This window comes from Oncorhynchus mykiss, chromosome 20 (assembly GCF_057628025.1).
Source record: "Oncorhynchus mykiss isolate SJ-2025 chromosome 20, ASM5762802v1, whole genome shotgun sequence".
NCBI classification, from domain to species: Eukaryota; Metazoa; Chordata; class Actinopteri; order Salmoniformes; family Salmonidae; genus Oncorhynchus; species Oncorhynchus mykiss.
The window spans coordinates 21,069,066-21,091,666 of NC_143041.1; the positions used below are offsets into that span (position 1 = coordinate 21,069,066).

At 46.7% G+C, this 22,601-nt stretch overlaps 1 protein-coding gene across 3 annotated transcripts in view; it reads left to right on the forward strand.

The window, feature by feature from the left end:
- LOC110499058 (vesicle transport through interaction with t-SNAREs homolog 1A) overlaps positions 1-17,857 on the forward strand; it is a 165,194-nt gene extending 147,337 nt beyond the window's left edge. For 2 of the 3 annotated variants that reach the window (XM_036955890.2, XM_036955888.2), the window contains exon 8: positions 16,946-17,857. Coding sequence is in view for 2 of the 3 variants with exons in the window: in XM_036955888.2 (XP_036811783.1) it covers positions 16,946-17,039 (94 nt within the window). In the remaining variant the exon portion in view is untranslated. The remainder of the gene's footprint in view (positions 1-16,945) is intronic. The other variant, XM_090212525.1, reaches the window with a different exon arrangement.
- The last annotated feature ends 4,744 nt before the right edge of the window (positions 17,858-22,601 follow it).

A 22,601-nucleotide genomic window follows, 5' to 3' on the forward strand; every position in this document is an offset into this window, starting at 1 on the left:
GGAAGGCCTAGAGTCAGAGCCTGCCCGCTCCTGTCTGCAGTCAGCCTGTCTGCGCATTTTGCCGCAGATCACATACCAGGGGCACCATTTTCCACCCGGAGACAGACAAGCCAGAGGATCTGATTGGCCCGCTGCCAGAGCGCACTCACAAAGGCTCCTTTGACAGCAGGTCAGTTGGTTAACCAAGCAGTTGAGAGTCAGGGGGGAGAAGAGAAGAAAAAACCTTTTCGCCACCTCCTCACCCCCTTGGCTTAAAAAAACAGCCTCTCCACCAAAAAGGAGAAGGATGTAATTGTGGCCCGCAATTCGGGGAGTTCCTGCGTGTGGGTTGAACTCCGGTACACAGGCGGGAGGCAGTGGGCGCTTCAGTACAGTAACCCCGAAGAAGAAGAGATGGGGGTGACAAAGATAGCTTCCTAGCTAGGACCCAGGTAGACAGTGCCCTTCGCACCCGCCTGTCGGGCACTGCTTTCCTACAGTTCTGTTCACGAGGCAGGGGTAGGTGTTCGGCAGGCGTGAGGAAAGGACAACGTGTGCTAGCTAGGACACCAGTACACAACAGGTGGATAGGTAGCTAGCAAGCTCGGAATGCCCACATGCTAGAAAATGCCAAATTGCGGGCTGCAATCACACACTATTTCCAAAAAAATGCACGTTCGTGTTTGTCAAACCAATTGAAGTGTAATTTTCTGTATTTGGGTCATTTGGTATTTTTGGTTTGTTGTGTTTTTGTCAAAAGGGAGGTAAAGAGGAGATACGACTCTAGGCCTTTACGCATGTTTGAAATGTGTCTGCTGCTCGTCAGCAAACAAGGATCTGGGCTTTTGTATGGACAGACGTTCACAGTTCAATGGCAATCTTGACTCCTGGTGTATGTTGTGGATGTGTGCCTGTGTTGGACCACATGACTAACACAAGCCCACCTTTACGCGTTAACTCTCCTGAAGTAAATCCTATGTTGTAGCTGATGCAGTCTCAAAACCCTCTTTCCCATAGTCATGCTGTTTGGGGGATCAACTGACATAGTTGTGTGATAAATAGCTTGATTTCTTTAGGAAAGGCCGCCCACTCTCTGATAGCTCCCGTGTGGCTCAGTTGGTCGAGCCTTGCGCCTGCAACTCCAGGGTTGTGGGTTCGATTCCCATGGGGGACCAGTACGAATGAAAGTGTAAAAATAAATGGCTACAATGTAAAATGTAAATGATCGAGAAGGCCAGGCTCGAGCTCTCTGGCTCTGCTCTGCCGCCCCTGTCTCTCCTCTGTACCAGCCGCTTTGCATACGACTGATGTTTTAAAAGCTTCATTGTTAACTGACGTTGGGTAGCCCTCCGCTGACCCGGGAGGTATTTGTTCGTTTGATCACGGGGCAGGTGTTTTAATGTATCCAAGCATCATTGTTCCACAGCAACCAAAATGGGATAGACAGAGGATGAAGGCAGGAGGATCCTATGGGGTTCATAAGGGCTGATTATAAGAATATCTAGAATATCAGGGGGACGCCACGATGGCGGTGGGGGGGGGGGGGTCTGCTGATCTGCACTTCCTCCTAACTGGGGAGGTTGGGCGTTGGAGGGTAGTCGTTAGCCGTTGGAGGGTGGTCGTTAGCTGTTGGAGGGTGGTCGTTAGCCGTTGGAGGGTGGGCGTTAGCCTTTGGAGGGTGGGCGTTAGCCTTTGGAGGGTGGGCGTTAGCCTTTGGAGGGTGGGCGTTAGCCTTTGGAGGGTGGGCGTTAGCCGTTGGAGGGTGAGCGTTAGCCATTGGAGAGTGGGCGTTAGCCGTTGGAGGGTGAGCGTTAGCCATTGGAGGGTGGGCGTTAGCCGTTGGAGGTTAGCAGCAAAGACACAAGTTAACGTCTATTAGCGGAGCGAAGTAGAGTCGGCCTTTGTTATTCAAAGAAGATGTACTATAAAATGATCCAATTGGTAATATATGGATTTCTAGATCTAATAGTGTTCCCAGGTAAAAAAAATAAAAATAACATGGCTGCATGTTTGTTTGGCATTGTGTGTGTGGTTTCTCTTATTTGCTACTATGTAATTTGCGTACTCGAAATAGATCTTCACCACACCTATCTTTCTGTCTTCAAAATAAAACCACGCTTTACTTTAGTTAATTTGCCTCTCCCTGGATCTGCCTGTCTGAGGTTTTACCCACAATTCTCAGCTCTCTGCCTACAGCCAATCATCGTCTTATCCCAGCCCCCCTTCCCCAACCTCTAATCGACTGTGGATAAATAGACCAACAAGTGAAGAAAAATCCCTTTTGTTAGCATAAACCTACTCTCCTTCAGTGCGAAGGGACAAACCCAAACAGGGTTGTGTCCTGGTAGAAAACTATCTCTCCTCTCTCGCACTTTCTCCCTCTGTGTGTGAAAAATCGAAGTCTTCAGTATTAATAATGGATGATGGTTCCCCATGAATTTTCCATCGTGTAACTCTGGTTCCTTGGTCAGCCTATGATGTTTTGAATGTATGGTGATGGAAATGGAGAGTGTCTGAGAAGGGACTCGACGCCTAGGACAGGGTCAAGCCTTACTGTATGTAGATGACCGAGTGTAAGGGATGTGTCTACACTGAGTGCGATACTGTATACGGAGAGGCATCGACGGGACATTTGGATCCTTATCCTTATCTCTACTTCTGTAGCCTACTAGACACCAGATATTTGAATGATGTCTTTCAACTCTCAGAAATTGAGCCCAATATAACCGTTACCATTTATCACTGGTTTTGATCAATTGCGCTCGCATTCAAGATGTGCACCGCGTCACTTTGCACTCCAAACGTTTTTTTCCGATTTGGAAAGAAATCTCTTTCACTATTAGCTCACAGGTTATAAGGGTTTGTTAAGGAGAGAGAAGGGGTAAAGAGTGGGCGGAGCATTATGCTGTGTGAGTTGCGTGTCCACAAGAAAGTCTCCAGCTGGAACTAAACTCATAGCAGATTGTTATTGGGACTTCATCTCTTGACTTCCGTTTCGGAGAGGGAGTCCCCAAGCAGCCCTGACAACCCCTGACCTTTCAACCCTGACTCGTTAGGGATGGAGAGGTGAACCAGCAATCTGCGTCTCTCAAGCTCACTCCACCGCTCCGTACATTCAGAGATGGCAAGAAATGCAAGAAAGTAGGAAAGTGTAGTAAATTAATTTGTGCAGCTGTCAGTGTGCTTAGAGAGGACTTTCTGAACCCCTACTCTCTCTCTCTCCCACTTTCCTCCCTGTCGTTCCATCGCAAGGTTTCCTATAGATTTTTTTCTGTGCCTTCTTCAGCCTGACCCTGTGTGGCTGCGGGCCTTGATTAGTTGGGAGCAGAGTCTATGGATTCCTGCCTCCAGGGCACTAAGCAAATGGAGCCAGAGCATCATGTCAATAACCCAGTTAATGCAACAAACCCGTCTCACTGCTGGCCCCATCCTCAAATTGTTCTTTTTTTAACTGGGGAGGGGGGGGGGCAATCATGAGGGAATCAGTGTCACTCGGGGCTTCTTCCCCTCCTATCCCCTCACCTCTCCTTTTTCTCACTTTCTCTTTCTCTCTCCCCTCCTCCTCTCTCTTGCTGGATTGGGCCCCTCTTTCTCGCTCTCTCTTTCCTCTTCCTCTAGCACATTGTTTCTCTCCACTCGCTCACATCTTAGGTCTCTCTCTCTCTCTCTCATCATCCCCACTATCCCCCTCTCACTATCCACTACCCCTCCTCCTCTCTCACAGCTGAGACTGGGATTGTACTGGAGAAGGAGAAGGAAGGTGGGTCTGCAAATTTAATGCATCGGCATGGATTATTTAGACTGACTAAAACCTCCCTTGTAGTGTCAAACGGTAGATGACATTATCATTTTTTCCCCCCTCTTACTGGACTGACCAACTGGCTTGAAGCTTCCTCCCGTTTATCCACAGAATGGAGCTGGTCGGCTTTGAGAAGAAACAAAAGGCCCAAACAAGTGGTTATCCAACAACCGATGAATCACAAACCCGGATTCTGTTGGGGCTCCTTGTGTAATCCGATGGTTATTTCACACGGACGCGTCAGTTGCACTCCTGTAGTTTTCCACTTTTCCACTACGCCCTCGTAATGCGAACATGCACGTACACAAACTCTCTCACACACTGACACACACACACAGTGGACCTCAGTTCATCTCCTGTGCTTCTGCCTCCCGGCCACACTAGCGTAGTGTGTCCATAACCCCGGAGGTCGCAGGGTTAACTCTAAGACAGGCCTGCTGCCCTGAAGCCTGTGGGCTTGACCCCTGACCTCTCTTGCTGGAGCAAATTTTTATCCACACCACTAAATAACCTGGCTCAACTTTAACCTGTAAACACAGTCTGTTCAGACTGGCTCAAACAATGAAACTTTAGAAATCAAGACATGAGTCAGAGGCCGTTTTTTTTCAGTCAACATCACCCTGTGTGTTGGCCTGTCCATAGAACTGTAGCTGTACTGCTAGTGTATGACAGACTATTCAAACCAGGTGAATGGCCTGAGGTAGAAGGAAAGAGCTCTCTGTTTTTTCCTAAGCGCTAGTTTTGAAGTGCGAGGCTGCTAACTGTCACAGCCATTGTTTCCATAGGTCGCTAAGGCTGTGTGCCACAGAGGAGTGTTCTGTCGAGTGGTTTGCGTGCGCCAAACACGTGTCGCCCCGCCTCTCCATGGTGTACTTGCCTATGGAGCAGCGAGAGGAACTGCCCCTCCCTACCTTAAGGCTTAAGGAAGGAGGTGAGGGCTCTGCGAGTGTGGTGCCGGGAAAATAACCTCTCACTCAACGTCAACAAAACAAAGGAGATGATCATGGACTTCAGGGAACAGCAGAGGGAGCACCCCCCTATCCGCATCGATGGGACCGCAGTGGAGAAGGTGGAAAGCTTCAAGTTCCTCTGCGCACACATCACTGACAAGCTGAAATGGTCCACCCACACAGACAGTGTGGTGAAGAAGTCGCAACAACAGCGCCTCTTCAACCGCAGGAGGCTAAAGAAATTTGGCTTGGTACCTAAAACCCTCACACACTTTTACAGAAGCACAATTGAGAACATCCTGTCGGGCTGTATCTCCCCCTGGTACGGCAACTGCACCGCCCGCAACCGCAAGGCTCTCCAGAGGGTGGTGCGGTCTGCCCAACGCAAACTACCTGCCCTCCAGGACACCTACAGCATCCAATGTCAAAGGCAGGCCAAAAAGATCATCAAGGACAACAACCACCCGAGCCACTGCCTGTTCACCCCGCTAACATCCAGAAGGTGAGATCAGTACAGGTGCATCAAAGCTGGGGCCGAGAGACTGATAAACAGCTTCTATCTCAAGGCCTTCAGACTGTTAAATAGCCATCACTAGCACATTAGAGACTGCTGCCTGTATACATAGACTTGAAATAACTGGCCACTTGGAACACTAGTCACTTTAATAATGTTTATATATCTTGCATTACTCATCTCATATGTAAACTCAGCAAAAAAAAAGAAATGTCCCTTTTTCAGGACCCTGTATTTCAATGATAATTCATAAAAATCCAAATAACTTCACAGATCTTCATTGTAAAGGGTTTAAACACTGTTTCCCATGCTTGTTCAATGAACCATAAACAATTAATGAACATGCACCTATGGAACGGTCGTTAAGACACTAACAGGTTACAGACGGTAGGCAATTAAGGTCACAGTTATGAAAACTCAGGACACTAAAGAGGCCTTTCTACTGACTCTAAAAAACACCAAAAGGAAGATGCTCAGGGTCCCTGTTCATCTGCGTGAACGTGCCTTAGGCATTCTGCAAGGAGGCATGAGGACTGCAGATGTGGCCAGGGCAATAAATTACAATGTCCATACTGTGAGATGCCTAAAGACAGCGCTACAGGGAGACAGGACGGACAGCTGATCGTCCTCGCAGTGGCAGACCACGTGTAACAACACATGCACAGGATCGGTACATCCGAACATCACACCTGAGGAACAGGTACAGGATGGCAACAACAACTGCCCGACTTTCACCAGGAACGCACAATTCCTCCATCAGTGCTCAGACTGTCTGCAATAGGCTGAGAGAGGCTGGACTGAGGGCTTGTAGGCCTGTTGTAAAGGCTGGTCCTCACCAGACATCACCGGCAACAACATCGCCTATGGGCACAAACCCACCGTTGCTGGCCCAGACAGAGTCCATGCCCATCTTCCAAAAACTTCTGAAACGCTACCTCTTCAAAGAGTATCTTAAATAATCCCACAGCACTCGCCCCTCCTCCCTACTAACACTGACTTTTCTGATAGCTGCTCTGAGGAAAATTTGACTTACTATGACTGAGATATGTGGTTGTCCCACCTAGGTATTTTAAGATGAATGTACTAACTGTAAGTCCCTCTGGATAAGAGCATCTGCTAAATGAATGAAATGCAAAATGTTGATTCAGTCTTGCCATTATTTTTTTTAGTTATTCCGCTTTGTGCAACCAAGGTCCTGCTTGAGTGTGTTTGTGGTTAAGCACACACAATGGTCAATGGTATTTGATGGCTCATCTGTAAAAGAGACCTTGGTCTCTGCGTGACTCCGTGTCAGAATAAACGTTAAATGCTCACGTTGTGTTTAATTACTATACTTATTCCAAAATAGCTTTTGTAAAAAAACTTTGCTGAAAACATTTCTTTACAGAAGAAATGCCTTTCATTTCAGAAGAAAGGTGTACTTCCTCGTGCTCTGAGTGAACTATTTGTGCGATAACTGAGTAGGCAATACTCTGTTGTGTGTGTGTGTGTGTGTGTGTGTGTGTGTGTGTGTGTGTGCGTGTGTGTGTGTGTGTGTTTTGGGGTTGAGATCACTATGTCAACATTACCCATATCTGGAGACACAGGATGCTGAATGAAGCCACAGGGGGGTTTTAAGCAAATATTTGGAGACTTTATTCGAAACGGCAAACAAACACAAAAGGAGTCTCCACACTATTTAATCAGAAAAAGACGCAGACATAAACACACGTTTCCTCATTACTTCTCCTCCGTGGAATCCTAGACAGCCCTATTTTACGACGTAATTAGTTTTAAAGCATTGTTTGGAGCAGAGACAGGACTCTGGCTGCTTGCTTCAGCAAACAATGTCACGTGGTGCCACGATGTCAAGTTATTGAACGTTTTAAGATACAACAAACATGGCAAAAAACTCTTGGCGACGCTTCCATAAACATTGTTTGTCTTAGTCATTTCTGTTTGTTTACCCCCCCCCCCCCCCCATCCTTTTCTGTAATGCTGTGATTCCAAACAGCTTTTTAAATCTCTTATCTATTCCTGATCCAATGGCTTCAAGTTGCCAAATTCCATGAAAAAAGGAATTTGGTGTCAAATGTCAATCCTGGCTGTATTCCTACTACCATTGTCGGACCCAATACTTCTACGTAGAAAAGCAGCACAACATGCACCTATAGAGCTGACGTCGTAACTTTCCTTAAAGTCTTTAACGAGACAGCCATGTGAACGAATCCACTGAAACCCCATCTATCTTTCTCTTTTCACTCTGTCTGTGGCGGGTATTGTGTGACTGCAACGCAGCATGCAGACATCATAAACCATTGCCCCGGGTCTGCTCTAGAATGCTCAGCGCATCCCTGCTCAACTCTCCCCCCCCCCCCCCCTTCTCCTTTTCTTCCCCACCGTCTCAGTGAAAGCGAATGGACAGCCCATAAGGATGATTTATGTGGCCTAATGAGATTTCAATACTGAACAAACAATAAAAATGTATGTGCATCATAGTTTTGGAGGCCTGTGGCTCCATGGCTAATGTCACGCCCTTACAGCAGGCCCTGTTAATCCGATGCGCAGCTGGCCCTCCCGTGGAATGCGGCCGAGAGGTTTTGTGTTCGGAAATCTTAGCAAGCGAGACGAAATGGTGAGAAAAGTAATTTATCGGGCGCTGTATAAACGCTGTACTATTCACTATCAACCTCCAGGCTGGAGGGATTCCCGTCTCAATGTCCCGCTCTGCCCAGCCACCTTCCCAGAATACATAGCATCAGTCACAACAGCAGTTGGTGGCAGCGGTGGGACCCGTCAGGGGTTAATGCTTGAACAGCAAGTTAGGTCAAGTCTACCCTATTGCTTTGCCAACCACTTAATTCAACCCCATGTATCCTTGCATACAGTATGTTTTTGTAATAATACATTGTACTGTAAAGATTTTTACATACTCAGTCGTGTGGCATTTGCACAGCAATATAACCTTGCCCTCCAAGTCGAGGCTCCTCTAAGAATCCTGTGTAGGCACACTTGAGCATCGTAGGGGTCAAAATCACATTTAATTTGTCACATGCTTCGTGGACAACAGGTGTAGACTAACAGTGAAATCCTTACCTACGAGTCCTCTTCCAACAATGCAGAGTCAAAGATAAGGCAGAACATAATAAAACATTTAAATAGTGACACGAGGAATAAATACACAGCGAATAACGAGTGAAAAAAAAGAACATGGCTATATACAGGGAGTGCCAGTACAGAGTTGGTGTGCAGGGGTACGAAGTAATGGAGGTAGCTATGTACGGTACATATAGGTAGGGGTAAAGTGACTAGACAACGGGATGGGTAGACAGCAGCAGCATATGTGCATAACAGTTAGTAAGTTAGTGCAGAAAAGGTTCAATGCGGTTATTCCGGGTATTTAGGGTAGCCATTTGATTAGTTGTTTAGCAGTCTTGTTTAGTCTTATGGCTTGGCGGTAGAAGCTGTTCAGGGTCCTGTTGGTTCCAGACTTGCCGTGCGGTATTAGAGACAACAGTCTGTGGCTGGAGTCTTCAACCATTTTTGGGGGGCCTTCCTCTGAAAAATGCCTAATTTAAATGCCACTATATTAGAAGAAGAAGCCCCATTGTGGACATAATCGAAAAAAATGTCCTCTGTCCTTTCTCCAGCTATTTGTTTGTTCCCGAGATGCCTATGGGAGATAAGTGAAGTATGCAGGACACACAATGCACATATTATCCACATATTAAAAGCAGGGGGAGTGAAAAGAGAATAGGGGAAAGGGTGGAATAAGGGATGCAAGAAAAGACAGAGGGTGACCGAAAGGTAAGTAGGGTGGGAGAGATCATGTGGAGGTGAGGAGAAGGAGAAAGTGGTTAAACTAAAAAATAGAGAGGAAGGTAAGTCGAAAACAGAAAAGGAGAACATGAAGGGAGGAAAGGGAGCGGGGGGGGTCGGGTGAGGGGGAGAGAGATTGTAGAGAAAGGGAGGGAAGGAAAGAGAGCTACTTTTCTGTCAGGCTACCAGCTAGGGAAGTGATCTGTGTACCTATAAAAATAAGAGAGAGCCTCAAAAAGCCACCTGTACATTTCACCGGGACAGGAGGCTGCAGCTGCCTGAAACCACTACAGGCAAAAGTTATTGAAAATTCCAGAAACAGTTGCAAACAAGGTATTTTCTCTCCCCTTATTTTTTTTCCCTCATTCGCTCTCCTCTCTCACTTTCTTTGCCTGGCTCTCTTTTACACGCACACACACACACACACACTCAGTGCCCAACTCCTCTCTCTCTCTCATTCTCTCCCTTTCTGCATCTCATCCTCCCTCCATACCACACTTTCCATCTCCCTCCTCCCTCCAACACATTTCCAGGTAGAGGTCCAAGTCCCAGCCTCGGCTGCTGGCTGGGTTGTTAGCCGCCAAATAAAAAATGGATGAACTTGTAGAGCCCCGGTGCTGCTCTCATGCGTCGGTGCGAAGCTCGTTAAAAAAAAGAAAGAAAGGGTGCTCCGTCATGGAGCGGCTGTGCGCCTCGCTCAGACCACGGACTCCAAACGGAGACAGACTCCCTCCCAACCGTGGCACAGAATGTAGAATACAGCAAATAGGGCTAGAGATTGAACAAGCCTGTCGGAGGACGCGTGTGGGAAGGAAAAGAGAGCCCTCATTGTGGTGTATATGAGCATGTACTAGTAACCCCCCCCCCAAAAAAAAAAAAATCACTCCTACTTTCATGAAGAGATCCAGTGGGTAATTACACTGGAATTTGACTAATAAGCCCTTGTGAAAATGATGAATAAACACATTCGGGTTCCTATTGAGATACAGCATTCAGTACTGGCTAGAGTGTGATAGTATGTATAATAACATTCAGGTTCTTATTGAGATACAGATTTCAGTACTGGCTAGAGTGTGATAGTATGTATAATAATGTTCAGGTTCCTATTGAGATACAGCATTCAGTACTGGCTAGAGTGTGATAGTATGTATAATAATGTTCAGGTTCTTATTGAGATACAGCATTCAGTACTGGCTAGAGTGTGATAGTATGTATAATAACGTTCAGGTTTTTATTGAGATACAGATTTCAGTACTGGCTAGAGTGTGATAGTATGTATAATAATGTTCAGGTTCTTATTAAAATACAGCATTCAGTACTGGCTAGAGTGTGATAGTATGTATAATAACATTCAGGTTCTTATTGAGATACAGCATTCAGTACTGGCTAGAGTGTGATAGTATGTATAATAATGTTCAGGTTCCTATTGAGATACAGCATTCAGTACTGGCTAGAGTGTGATAGTATGTATAATAATGTTCAGGTTCCTATTGAGATACAGCATTCAGTACTGGCTAGAGTGTGATAGTATGTATAATAACGTTCAGGTTCCTATTGAGATACAGCATTCAGTACTGGCTAGAGTGTGATAGTATGTATAATAACGTTCAGGTTCCTATTGAGATACAGATTTCAGTACTGGCTAGAGTGTGATAGTATGTATGTGTGCATAAGTACTGTTTTTCTTTCGGGAATTACATGATGTCGGGGACTTTTTAAAGTAAATAACATGCAATTAAAGAGCTCTATTTTTTTCAGCCCTGTGTGTGTGTGTGTGTGTGTGTGTGTGTGTGTGTGCAGAACATGCATATAGAGGGGTAACATTGCACTACTTCAGGTCAGCCTATTGTCCAAGCCGTTAACCCAGCATCTCAAATAGTTTCATGTTTGTTTTTTGTTTTTTTTTCATGTGGTTCTTCGCACACAATTTACGTCTTAACACGTGTATTTTGTACAGTACGCTGTTGACGCTGATTTGACTCCTTTTACTAGATCTGTTTCATTCATTAGATTGAAACAAGGCCAGTTCTTACAGCTCTTTCCATTGAATCGGTCAATTTAAACAGAGTACTTTGACGTGAGTGTGAGTGAGGAGGAGGGGTGTGAAGACGGGCAATAGAATCAAATATTTATTTGTATTAGTTCACGATCACAAGCAAACGCGTTAGTCAGGGCTCGCCCCCCCCCCCCCCCCCCCTTTCCAGCTTTCTGCACCATTTCCATTACTCTCACTATTTGTGAACACATTGAGCCTTCCGGCACCCCTCCCTCCCTCCCTCTTTTCCCCTCCCTTGTTCCCTCCCTTCTTTTCTATCCTCTCCACTCCTGTCCCATGCTGCATATTCCCAGGATTTAGAGAGAAAGAACCAGAATTGGTCAGACAGACATTGATTTTAGTTTTATTGGCCTAGTAGTGGAAAGGAGGGGGGGGGATCTCTGGGTGTTAAGTTTGTTTTCTAAGGTAGTAGTGATGTGCTGTGTCCGTCTGTCTGTCTGAATGTGTGTCTGTATGTCCACAAGTCCACCTCAGAGAGCCAGCAGAGAGGGGGTGTGTGTGGGGCTTTAGGGCACACACACACGCACGCGCACACCCACAGTCTCACTGACTCTCACACCATAGAGGTGTATCCCTGGCCTCATTAGGACTGGTAATAAGGGTGTGCTGTGAAGAAAATACACTAAGGGAGAGGGAAAAGAGAGAAAAAAAATAGAGATTTTAAATTTTAATAACATGGGTAAGATTTTGTAAATCTTTCCTGACAGAAAAGTCCTCATTATTTTCATCTGTCTCTGAGGAGGCTCTCTTCCAGCCTTCTTCTCCGGGTAAACGGACTCTTCTAGGGTTTCTGCGCTCTCTTCTGCTTCTCTCTCATTTTCATTCTCCTACCCCCCCCCCCCCCCCCCCCCCACCGTCTGTCTCTGTTATACTTCTCCCTCCTCTTGCCCCTCTCTCTCACTTGCATGCATGTACAGCATCACCGGTCTTTGGGCAGTGCCACAGCTGCTTTGCTCTTTAGTGAACTGCTTGGTTGCTTGTTGGAGAGAGAGAAGAAAGAGAAGAGAGAGAGGAGAAAGAAGAGCGAGAGGAGAGGGAGAGAGAGAGAGAATGTTGGGGGATCACAGAAGGGCCTCATGAGAAGGTGCGCGGGGGGGGGGGGGCTGTATAAGGCTGATCCCAAGTCACCTCTCCACCCCTCCCATTCTTTTCTCTTATGTCAAGTGTCAAACACAGAGGATGGATCCGGTTTGATAAGTTCTGTTCTATCTGGAGATGTGATGTCTCAGAGCTGGATCTGCTATAAGGTAGAATAAACCATGTTTTTCAAACTGAAACTCTCTGGTCAAAGATATGTTTGGAGAATTTTACGATGGCATTATGTGACTTCATTTGAATAAATAAGGCTTGTAATCGTGTGTGGCTGGCAGACTGAAATGAATCTCTTTGTGTGACATATCATCTTTGCAGTGTAGATATCTGTTAGATGGACAACTTTTTAGCAAAAGGTATCATTACAAATTAGGTCAATTGGATTATATTAAGGGGGACAGTACTATCCCTGACTGATCTGGTTTTTGATTGAGGACTACATAAAAAGGAGGACCGAGTACACCCCCGTTCTCATCGACTGGGCTGTAGTAGAGCAGGTTGAGAGCTTCAAGTTCCTTGGCGTCCACATCACCAAAAAACTAACATGGTCCAAACACACCAAGACAGTCGTGAAGAGGACACGACATAACCTATTCCCCCTCAGGAAACTAAAAAGATTTAACATGGGTCCTCAGATCCTCAAAAAGTTCTACAGCTGCAACATCGAGAGCATCCTGACCGGTTGCATCACTGCCTGGTATGGCAATTGGTAGGCCTCTGACCGCAAGGCACTACAGAGGGTAGTGCGTTCGGCCCAGTACATCACTGGGGCTAAGCTCCCTGCCATCCAGGACCTCTAAACCAGGCGGTGTCAGAGGAAGGCCCTAAAAATTGTCTGCTACCGGATGGCAAGCGTTACCGGAGCACCAAGTCTGTGACCAAAAGGCTACTTAACAGCTTTTACCATAAGCCATAAGACTCCTGAACAAGTGACTCCCCAGACGATTCACATTGCCCACCCCTCTTTTACACTGCTGCTACTCTCTGTTGATCATATATGTATAGTCACTTTAACCATACCTAAATGTACATACTACCTCAATTAGCCCGACTAACCAGTGCCTGTATATAGCCTTGCTACTGTTATTTTTTACAGTCTTTTTACTGTTGTTTTTATTTCTTTACCTATCTATTGTCCATCTAATACCTATTTTTGACTTAAAAATCGCACTGTTGGTGAAGTAAGCATTTTCACTGTAAAGTCTACACTGGTTGTATTCGGTGCACGTGACAAATAAACTCTGATTTGATTTGATTCATCCACTTTATGATGGACTGTAGTGAACAATTCAAATGAACACATGACACAGATAGGTGGTCCTTTTTTGAGTGACTCACATGTAGATTACTGAGATCATCATGCCGTTGGGCACAGTCGGATAACTAGCCAAACCAACGGAATATTCCTCCTTTCACACCTCTAGCTTCTCGCTCTGTCGTGGGGGTTCATTTCACTGGCTGTCAGAGGGCAGGGCGTACGCTCTTTAAAGTGTCACAGACACTGTTTAGTAAATGGATTGAAACATGGCTTAAGTGAATTATGACTCCGTTCTAATCCCTCGCTCCTCTCCTCCACTCTGGACTCTCCTCTCCTCCTCCCCGTTTGGCAGCCTGGGGGCCTATTCCTCCCCCTCGGAGGGTGTTTTCAGAGGCCCCTAACCACCGGTATATTCATCTACATTACTGTAGGCAGGAGAGGGCCCCCCCCCCCCTGTCCCATGCATTTTACTCATTCATTCAAATGACCTGGCTGGCATCAAACAGACCAGCCCTCGGTCTTCTCCTTCTCGCCAATCCACTTTCCCGGTGTTATTAAGGAGGCATTTCCCATATCCAATGAACTAGACATCCCCCAGTTAGGGATTGCAATATATGCATATTGTGTTCTTATGTAAACGCGGATATGAAGTCTAAAAACATGAGGAGAAATAGGGCTTGAGAGAAATGGACCGACTCTTCCCTAGGCTAAGTGGTAAGGGGATACGGAGAGATTCACGCAATCGAGCCGTTTTTCTACTCACCCGGAGTCCGATGACCTCGTGGACACCATTAATGATGTAAACTGCGTGCAGTTTGATGGAAGTTAGTTTCGCAAGCCAATGCTGACTAGCGTTAGCCCAATGACTGGAAGTCTGGCTGGAAGTCAGTCAATGACTGGAAGTCTACAGGTAGCTTCCGACACTAAATGACGGGTCTCGTTTTTTAAGGAGAGTATATGTCTTTTTTTTGGTGTAGTGTTAAAAAAAAAAAATCACTCTATAGGATGCCCCATTATACTTTATGAATGCTTTCTAAATTATAATAAATGCTAATTTAGTCATTTTATAATACATGCCTTGTTAATGAATGGTTATGAATGCTAGAAGACTCATTTATCAGCAGTATAGGCCGATAGCTACACTACTTATAAATAGTTTATTAAGCTTATTAAATACAACTTATTTTAAGGTGGTACTTCCCTATCCCCCTAACCAAGTTTTCGTCAGCCCAAAACTAATTTCCCCCCCCCCCCCCTCCCTTTCATCTCAACCCCTCCTCCACAGCTGTAAAATTCACTTGCAGCAGGATCCCCAAAACACATCACATACAGTAACACGCTAGCATCTCTGTTGGGGCATTTGCGGGTAAATAATCATGCTGAATAATGAATGGCAATTAAAGGGAGACATGGGGGAGATGTGGCCTAGCTAAACACGCGCTGATTAATGTTTCCCCCGCTTTTTCCCCCCCAATCGGCTCTGCATTATGCAAGTGCTGCAGCGCCAGGACCCTATCAGGAGAGGCCAGAGCCACGGAGACGAGGCCCATTTATTCAAATCAATCTCTGATAAACATTGCGAATGGGTATACTCGGTGCGTCAGGGGGAGTGTTATGTCAGAGCTTACTTCACTCTCATTGCGAACGTCTTTTCTCGCCCTTGCGTGCGCACATACGCAACCAGTGTGTACTGTACAAACATGCTTGCGCACTTTTGCTCATAGGCAGGCGCTCGTAACATCACTCACGGCACACGCTCCGACACACTTAAACTCTATACAGACACAGGCACGGGTACAGGTAAAGGCTCATGCCGGTGCATGTAGAGACAAGTGTTGTCTTGGTGTGTAGGCTGGGGCTCTCAGGGCTGCCGAGCTGTTTCCAGGCTGATGGCTCAGGCCCCTGGAGACTCTCTCTGTGTCAGGCTGGGACTGGAGCTCGGGTAGCATAGGTTCAGGCTGTGGGCTAGGGATTGGAGATAGGAGTCATAACTGAGGGGGATTGTGAGAGTAGGACAGGGGGGGGGGGGGGGAGGATCATTCTGGAGGCTGGGGATGGAGTATAGACAGCAAGGACTGAGACATGGGGAGGAGTTTAGAGGGTGTAGCTGGAAGGTGGACACGGGGTGAAGGGGAGTGAACAGGGGGTGAAGGGGAGTGAACAAGGGGTGAAGGGGAGTGAACAGGGGGTGAAGGGGAGTGAACAGGGGGTGAAGGGGAGTGGACAGGGGGCGAAGGGGAGTGGACAGGGGGCGAAGGGGAGTGGACAGGGGGCGAAGGGGAGTGGACAGGGGGCAAAGGGGAGTGGACAGGGGGCGAAGGGAAGTGGACAGGGTGCGAAGGGGAGTGGACAGGGGGCAAAGGGGAATGTACAAGAGGGGGCCATAGAAGAAGGTGTAAGAAGCTGAAACTCAGGCTGGGATAAGTGTCTGACTAAAGAAGATCAGGACACAGGCTAGAGGCAAGAGCAGGTCTACAGCTGGAGTTAAAAGCACACTGCTACTATCCTCAGGCCAGGATAGATGCTGGGGCTGGGGAAGGGGTAGGTAGGGGGTGAGTGAGCAGGCCTGAGTTGCAGCTCCACAGCCCCAGTGATGAATGGCTGGAGCATGGGCCATTCATCTCCTGCTTAGAGCAGTGGACACTGGCCCACCTCCCCCACCATTCCCTTTCCACTCCCCCTCCACATGTCAGCAAATGTGATAATTCTGTCATTTGTCAGGAGTGACGGAGGGTGGGGAAGTGCGTGGGGAGAGGCACTGGAGACTACTTCTGGGACTACGGACACACACACACAGAGATAGATACACGTGAACACACACACACACACACAAACTAACACATTAATTTTGTCTCATTCTCCTCACTACCTCTCTTTGTATAATTTTTTTGTTCAAAGTACATTTTTTGTCAAGTCTACTTAGGCAACAGTGGGAAAATTGAAATGTGCAAAAAGAGCGAGGCGTTTTATGGCACATTCCATCAGTAATTCACTGATTTTATTACCTCCAGGAAACTTGTGAGCCACATTTTCCACTTTATTATGAAAATAATGTTTTTAAAGCCTGTCTGCAGTTTTGTGTATGTGTGATTGGATGTGTGTTTACGAGTCTGTGTTTGGGAGATGCTGGAACAAGCAATTGTGTGTGTGCATGCGTATTTGTGCTAGTGTGTGTGTGTGTGTGTGTGTGTGTGTGTTGTCGCTTTTGGACAGCAGTCTTGACAGTAGGAACACTGTGAACAGTAAATACCCTTGTATGAGGCCCTCATGGTACCCATTAAACATGATAACCTCGGAGTTAAGGGCCGGTCATTTTGTTACATATAAATGCATAAAAGTTTGGGCGTGTTTCAAATGTCTCTGTGGATTCAGACAGGCTACTGTAACCCCTGGCTAACCCTGTCTTTACCTATTTTTCTTTCTTTCTCTCTCTCTCTCTCTCTCTCTCTCTACCTCTCTCTACCTCTCACTCTCTCTTTCTTTATCTCTCTTGCTGCAGAATCATCCAGAACCGAGTCCTGGTCTTCGTCCTCGGCGCCACCATCCTCCTCACCATCATTCTGGCCATCTATTTCAATGTGCGAGGGCACTGATCTCCCTCAATGCTCTCACACACACACACGCACTCCGTCTCACACACACACACACACACACAAAACACGCACCCGCATGATTAATAGCGACAAAAGTGTTTGCTCTGGAGTAATTAGAACAAATGGTGCCCATGAATCACTCTTTCTGGGCCCTGACAGGGGTCTCTCTCTCTCTCACTCGCTTTCTCTCTGAGACAGCCCCCCTCTGTGTCTTTTATTGCTATTGATAATATTCATGGTGTCGTCGTCACTGGACTGCGTTTAGCGTTGGGTAGAGAGGGCCTGTAGGGGATTCAAAAAGTCTAGACGGGTTCAAATATGTACAACTTCCTACTGTTGTTCATTAGCCACGTCCATGGTCTGACCTACTGTTCTAAACACTGTTGTAGAAAAATCATGTTTTAGAATTGATGATAGATTTTTGGGATTAGCGTTAAAGATTATGTGAGTGTATATTTTATGAAGTCTATTATTAATGTGAACTGACCAATCGTCTTTGGCCGGCGAATCACATTTTTTATTATATATATATATTTTTTTACCTTTATTTAACTAGGCAAGTCAGTTAAGAACAAATTCTTATTTTCAATGACGGACTAGTGGGTTAAAACTGCCTGTTCAGGGGCAGAACAACAGATTTGTACCTTGTCAGCTCGGGGGTTTGAACTTGCAACCTTCCGGTTACTAGTCCAACGCTCTAACCACTAGGCTACCCTGCCGCCCCACATGACATCCAGGACCAATTGAAACATGGATTGCTTTGATTGTGTGTGAATTCAGACTTAAGCCATTTTTAATATGAGTGAAATTGCTCTGTTGTCCTGTCTAAATTATTGTATTTCTTCTTTCTTTACTTTTTGTCGAGTTGAAATGATGACAATAATAATGCAGTACTTTTACATAGAGCCTTTTACCCGAAAGTTAAGTTACAAAGTTAGTTTGTAGTTAAAAGCCATTCTACTGTTTGTGGGCAGGTTAATATTGTTGTATTTTATGTGTATAATCAGAGGCAAGGCAAATGTTGGACTGTTGAGGGGGATTCCAGTGTCCAGTCCTGAGGGCTGAATTATGCTCTTATGTGTCACACATATTACACTCACACAGAAACATACTCTCTCTAAAACCTTCACCGGTACCCCCCACGTCCACCTCCTTCGAACACACAGACAGACTCATAGACAGACAGGAGACCGGTGGTCTCTGCCTGGCTCAGACCAGACCGCCAACCTGCCTCCGTGTGGCAGAACGCACTCGCACACGAGAGAGAGGCCATTTGCTGTTCCGTTTCACGGCGAGCAGATTGTCTTATTTTGGAAGCACGCTTGGTGGGTGGGTGGGGGGCTTTCTCCGCTTTCTCAAAGGTTCATATTAATGGGCAACAAAATAGTTTGTCTCTGTCCGTCCCATGTGGGGCCAGCCCATGGAGAGTTATCATTAAGTTGAGGAATAACGAACGAAGGGGAGAAGAAGCAGAAGTGGAAATAAGGAGGTTGAGGGAGGGAGGGAGGAGAAATCCCTGCCAGTTTGACAAACCTCATCAGATAAGCACCTGTGCAATTGGTTTTTCCATCAAAAGGAGAAACTGGTGTGTGTGTGTGGAGGTCTGTGTGAGAGTCTATACATGGAGGCCGGTGTATATGAGCAAAATAACGTAATATTGTGTGTATGTGCCTGCTGTTCACCTATGTGTGTGCCTGCGTGTGCCCCCCCCCCCCCCCCCCCCCCCACACCACCACTCCTCCCTCTGTCTCTTCCTCCGTCTCTCTCCCAGCCTGTCAGGACGAGCTGAGTTGTAGCACTGCTGCAGCCTCCCTTCCGCCGTGCAAGCGTGGCTGCGGCAGGCAGCGAGCGCGGCTCTATTTGAAGTTGTAACGGTGTCAAAAAGTCAGGGCTGACTGACAGCCATCAGTCCCACAGGGCCTCATTAAAAACAGACCCACTTGACAGGGAAATAATTGAGCGCCGGCGACAACTCTGCCTGGGCTCCGTTTAGATGTTTTTATTTTCTTTCATTATTATTTCTGGCTATTATGTTCATTAAGAAATTGCATTAAACAACTTTAGTTATGGGGGGGGTTAACAATTTATTTAGGGTGGGGGGGGTTATTTCAACAGGAAGCCTGTCGTGATTTAATGGCTTGGCAGACGCCTGGTATCATCTGCTAGCTTTCTCCTTCTCCTCTCATTCTTTCTCTCATTCTCTCCGTTTTCTCTGCCCATCCTAGTCTCCTTTTTTTCCCCATCCCTCTAATACAGTATCTCTACATGCCTCCCTACGTCTCTCTCTCCTCATCTCCCACATCTCCCTATCCATCCATTCCCCTCTCTTTCCTTCCTTCCCTCTCCTTCCCTCCCTCTTTCCCTCAGAGCAGCGGGCGCCTTTGGAATATGAAATAGATTATCCATTACCCCCTTCTCCTCTTTGTGACTGTTTTTTGGGTTTTCGACGAGCGTCTCGCCACGGAGAGGGGGATGAAAACTTGTCAAGAGATAGGTTATATCTTATTCCAAGGGGCAACAATAGCAGCAGGTACAGACACCTTTTAATATTTCATTAAGCCCCGTGTTAACCCTCCTTAAGTGACTGGAGGTGTGGGGGCTCCATACAGACAGGGAGAGGGGGGTGTGTGAGTGATGAGTCATTTGATGTCTAAAGCGTTTTCAAAGCCTCTGATTCGCCAGACAGGCTAGTCTTTGGGTGTCCTTGGCCATGGTTATATGAACATTGTCTGAGTGGCTGGTGCGTCGTCATGTCCTTGTTTTGGAGCCGTATGTTCTTGGCCATGTGCATCGTTGATTGCACAATACCATATAGGCCGTATGTGCCTACCAAGGGCCCTCTCAACCACAATGCAGGTTAAGTTAAGCTTACAACTCCTGGTGTTTGATGCGCAAACCAGGGCTATTCTTCTGAAGATTTGTAAGATGTGCTTCTAAAACCGGTGAATGGGGGCAAATTGTTCCCCAGGCAAACCAACCTCTCGGCGGCGCTCCCTTCCAGTACAAAATCCTGCCGTTTGTCAGCCGTTTAGGGCGGACAGGGATTGTGACAAGGAGCGTTTGAGAAGTTCTTCCTCTGAAGGGTGAGCCTTAAACGGGATAAACAGCTCCAACAGTGGGATCGCGATGGGAGGCAGACGGGTTTATCTCCCAGAGAGTTTCTGTGAGTCTCAGTGTCCCGCTACAAGGGACGCCTGCCCACCCGCAGACCACGGAGCAGAAATCCACAATTGACAATACGAATGAATTGTACCTCTGTTTCGACTGTCCACACACATCCATAGACACATTACACACACAGGCATCTCCGCTATCACACGTGCTGGACTAACCCCCCCCCCACCCCCCTTCCCATCATCCCCCTTTTATTGTTAGGCAGTAGAGAGAGAGATATGTCCCCCCTTTGTACACGCCACCAGTCCAAGTAGAATGGCTTTCTTTCTTTACCACCACGAACGCTGTTGTTCATTTTCATGGTGTTTATGCTCACGAGGACATGACAATGACCCTATTCTCTGTGGAAGTCACGGGCCTCCCCTTGCGTGCGTGCGCGAGTACGCATGTACACGTGTTCATTGATTCAGTGAGGGGATGTAGCCGGCATGGTCAGCGCAATGGTGGCGAAGTCCTGTTGGGCGCAGTTGTCGGCGTGTGTGTGCATTGTGTGCGCGTGTCTGTCTGTCTGTCCAACATGTCCACCCGTAGCGTAAGCCTTGATGATCAGGTCCATTTTACCCTTCATCCGTAGCTGAGCTGTATGCGCTATGCTGCGTTTCATCCTTTTTGGGGGGGGCTGTTTAGTTTTTCCGAGACATTTTCGGATTTCTGTAGATGGGAAGACTGCTTTTGTCGTCATTAAAGCAGTATTGTATTGGGACAACCAAGGTGCCCTGTCATGAGTTCCTGTCTTCTACCCTCCGCCACCCTCTCTTTCTGTCGTTCAACCTGACACTTCGGCAAGGAGAGAAGGCGGCGCCTGCGAGTTTACGTTTCACCCACCGCTAAAACCACAGTCAAATCCCATGTCTTTATCACCGTCCATTTGGCTGTTGTGTGTGGCAGAGGCACACCGCGACTTGCACAGAGAAAGTCCCAACCCAGACGGACTAGTCATGCAATATGAACATGGAAACTCACACACCAGGTCAGACTGAAGCGGACTTAAACTACTGCACGTTCTCCTCTCCCTCTCCCTCGTTCTCTTTCTCTCTCATCACTTTCCCTGTAGTATACTGGCATATCCTTTGAGCTAAAATTAACGCTTTACCACTACAAAGGAATACAGTTGTAACCAGCGCTTCCATTTGCATGATAATGGAGACTTAATATAATGGGCCCAGTAGACACAGTATTATGTCTCTTAAATATTTGCTTACTTTTAGCCTCTCATTTTGTTAAGCAATGCTTATAATTGAATTAGGGTCCTAATAGCTATTATATGAATATATAATGTAGTGCAGTAAAGATACTTTTGCAACATATTTAAATATAGTAATTTGTTATGGTCCAATATTTAAATATATGTTCAGTGGTACAGTGAATGTAATTTCCCAGAAGCATGTTGACAAATTGAAATCAGTGGTCAATGGGAACGTTGTCTGTTCACTTTTCAGAGACTAATATTATTCTTCTGGTCAACCCTGAGACAGAGTGTAATGTAGAGATGGGTTGAGCTAGAGAGGGACTGACAGAGAGGTAAAAATAGAGGGATAGATGGATGGATCAGACTAGGTTGCTGGAAGCCTGGAAGGCAGGCCCTGACTGTTGAGCTAGTTCCATGCTGTACAGTACTTTACTTTGCATATGGTGTCTTACCAGACAAGATTCTAAATTTCCAACTGGGAGGCATCAGTGGAGAAATCACTGTCTTCAAACAACGGCCTGCCATTCATGTTCCCCGTAGCCGGAGATCTGAGCAAACGGTGATAACCCACGACATCTTTCTGGAGAACGGGGAGTCGATCAGCTTTGATGGAGCACATCCTCTATGACAGGCTACTGAAGAGCTCGCTAATGAACTGGGGGGGTGGGGGGGGGGGGCATCGCTTAGCATGGCAGCATGGCAAAAGAAGGGATGGGGGGGATTAGGGATGCGGGGATGGCGATGGGGGTCGAATTGAAGCATTGAGGCATTTCATATGCATGATTGTCCAAACATAAACATAAGCTCATAAATATACTATGGATGGATGGAGATGAGGAAGATAGGATGGTGTGGATGAGAGAAAGGTATTGTCTGAATGTTACGTGCAACCCTAGAAAAGGGCAATCGAACCCTCCTCTCCCTGTCCTCTATCCCCCTCCATGCTACCTCCGCCTTAGATGGAGGGTGGTGATTAAATATTCATGTTGTGTCCAATCAGAGAGCTCGTCTGACGGTCTTTCTACACAGGGCAGGAAGTGGAATTGGATTCTAGCGAGGGGGGACCCTGCAGGTTGGCATGAGGGGTCAATTGAATGGGGAGTTCAGCAGTACCAGAATCTATTTGATGTCCTCTTATGTCCCCAACCACCCTTCCCTCATTCATACAATAGGAGACATCTAACACAGTAAGGAATACC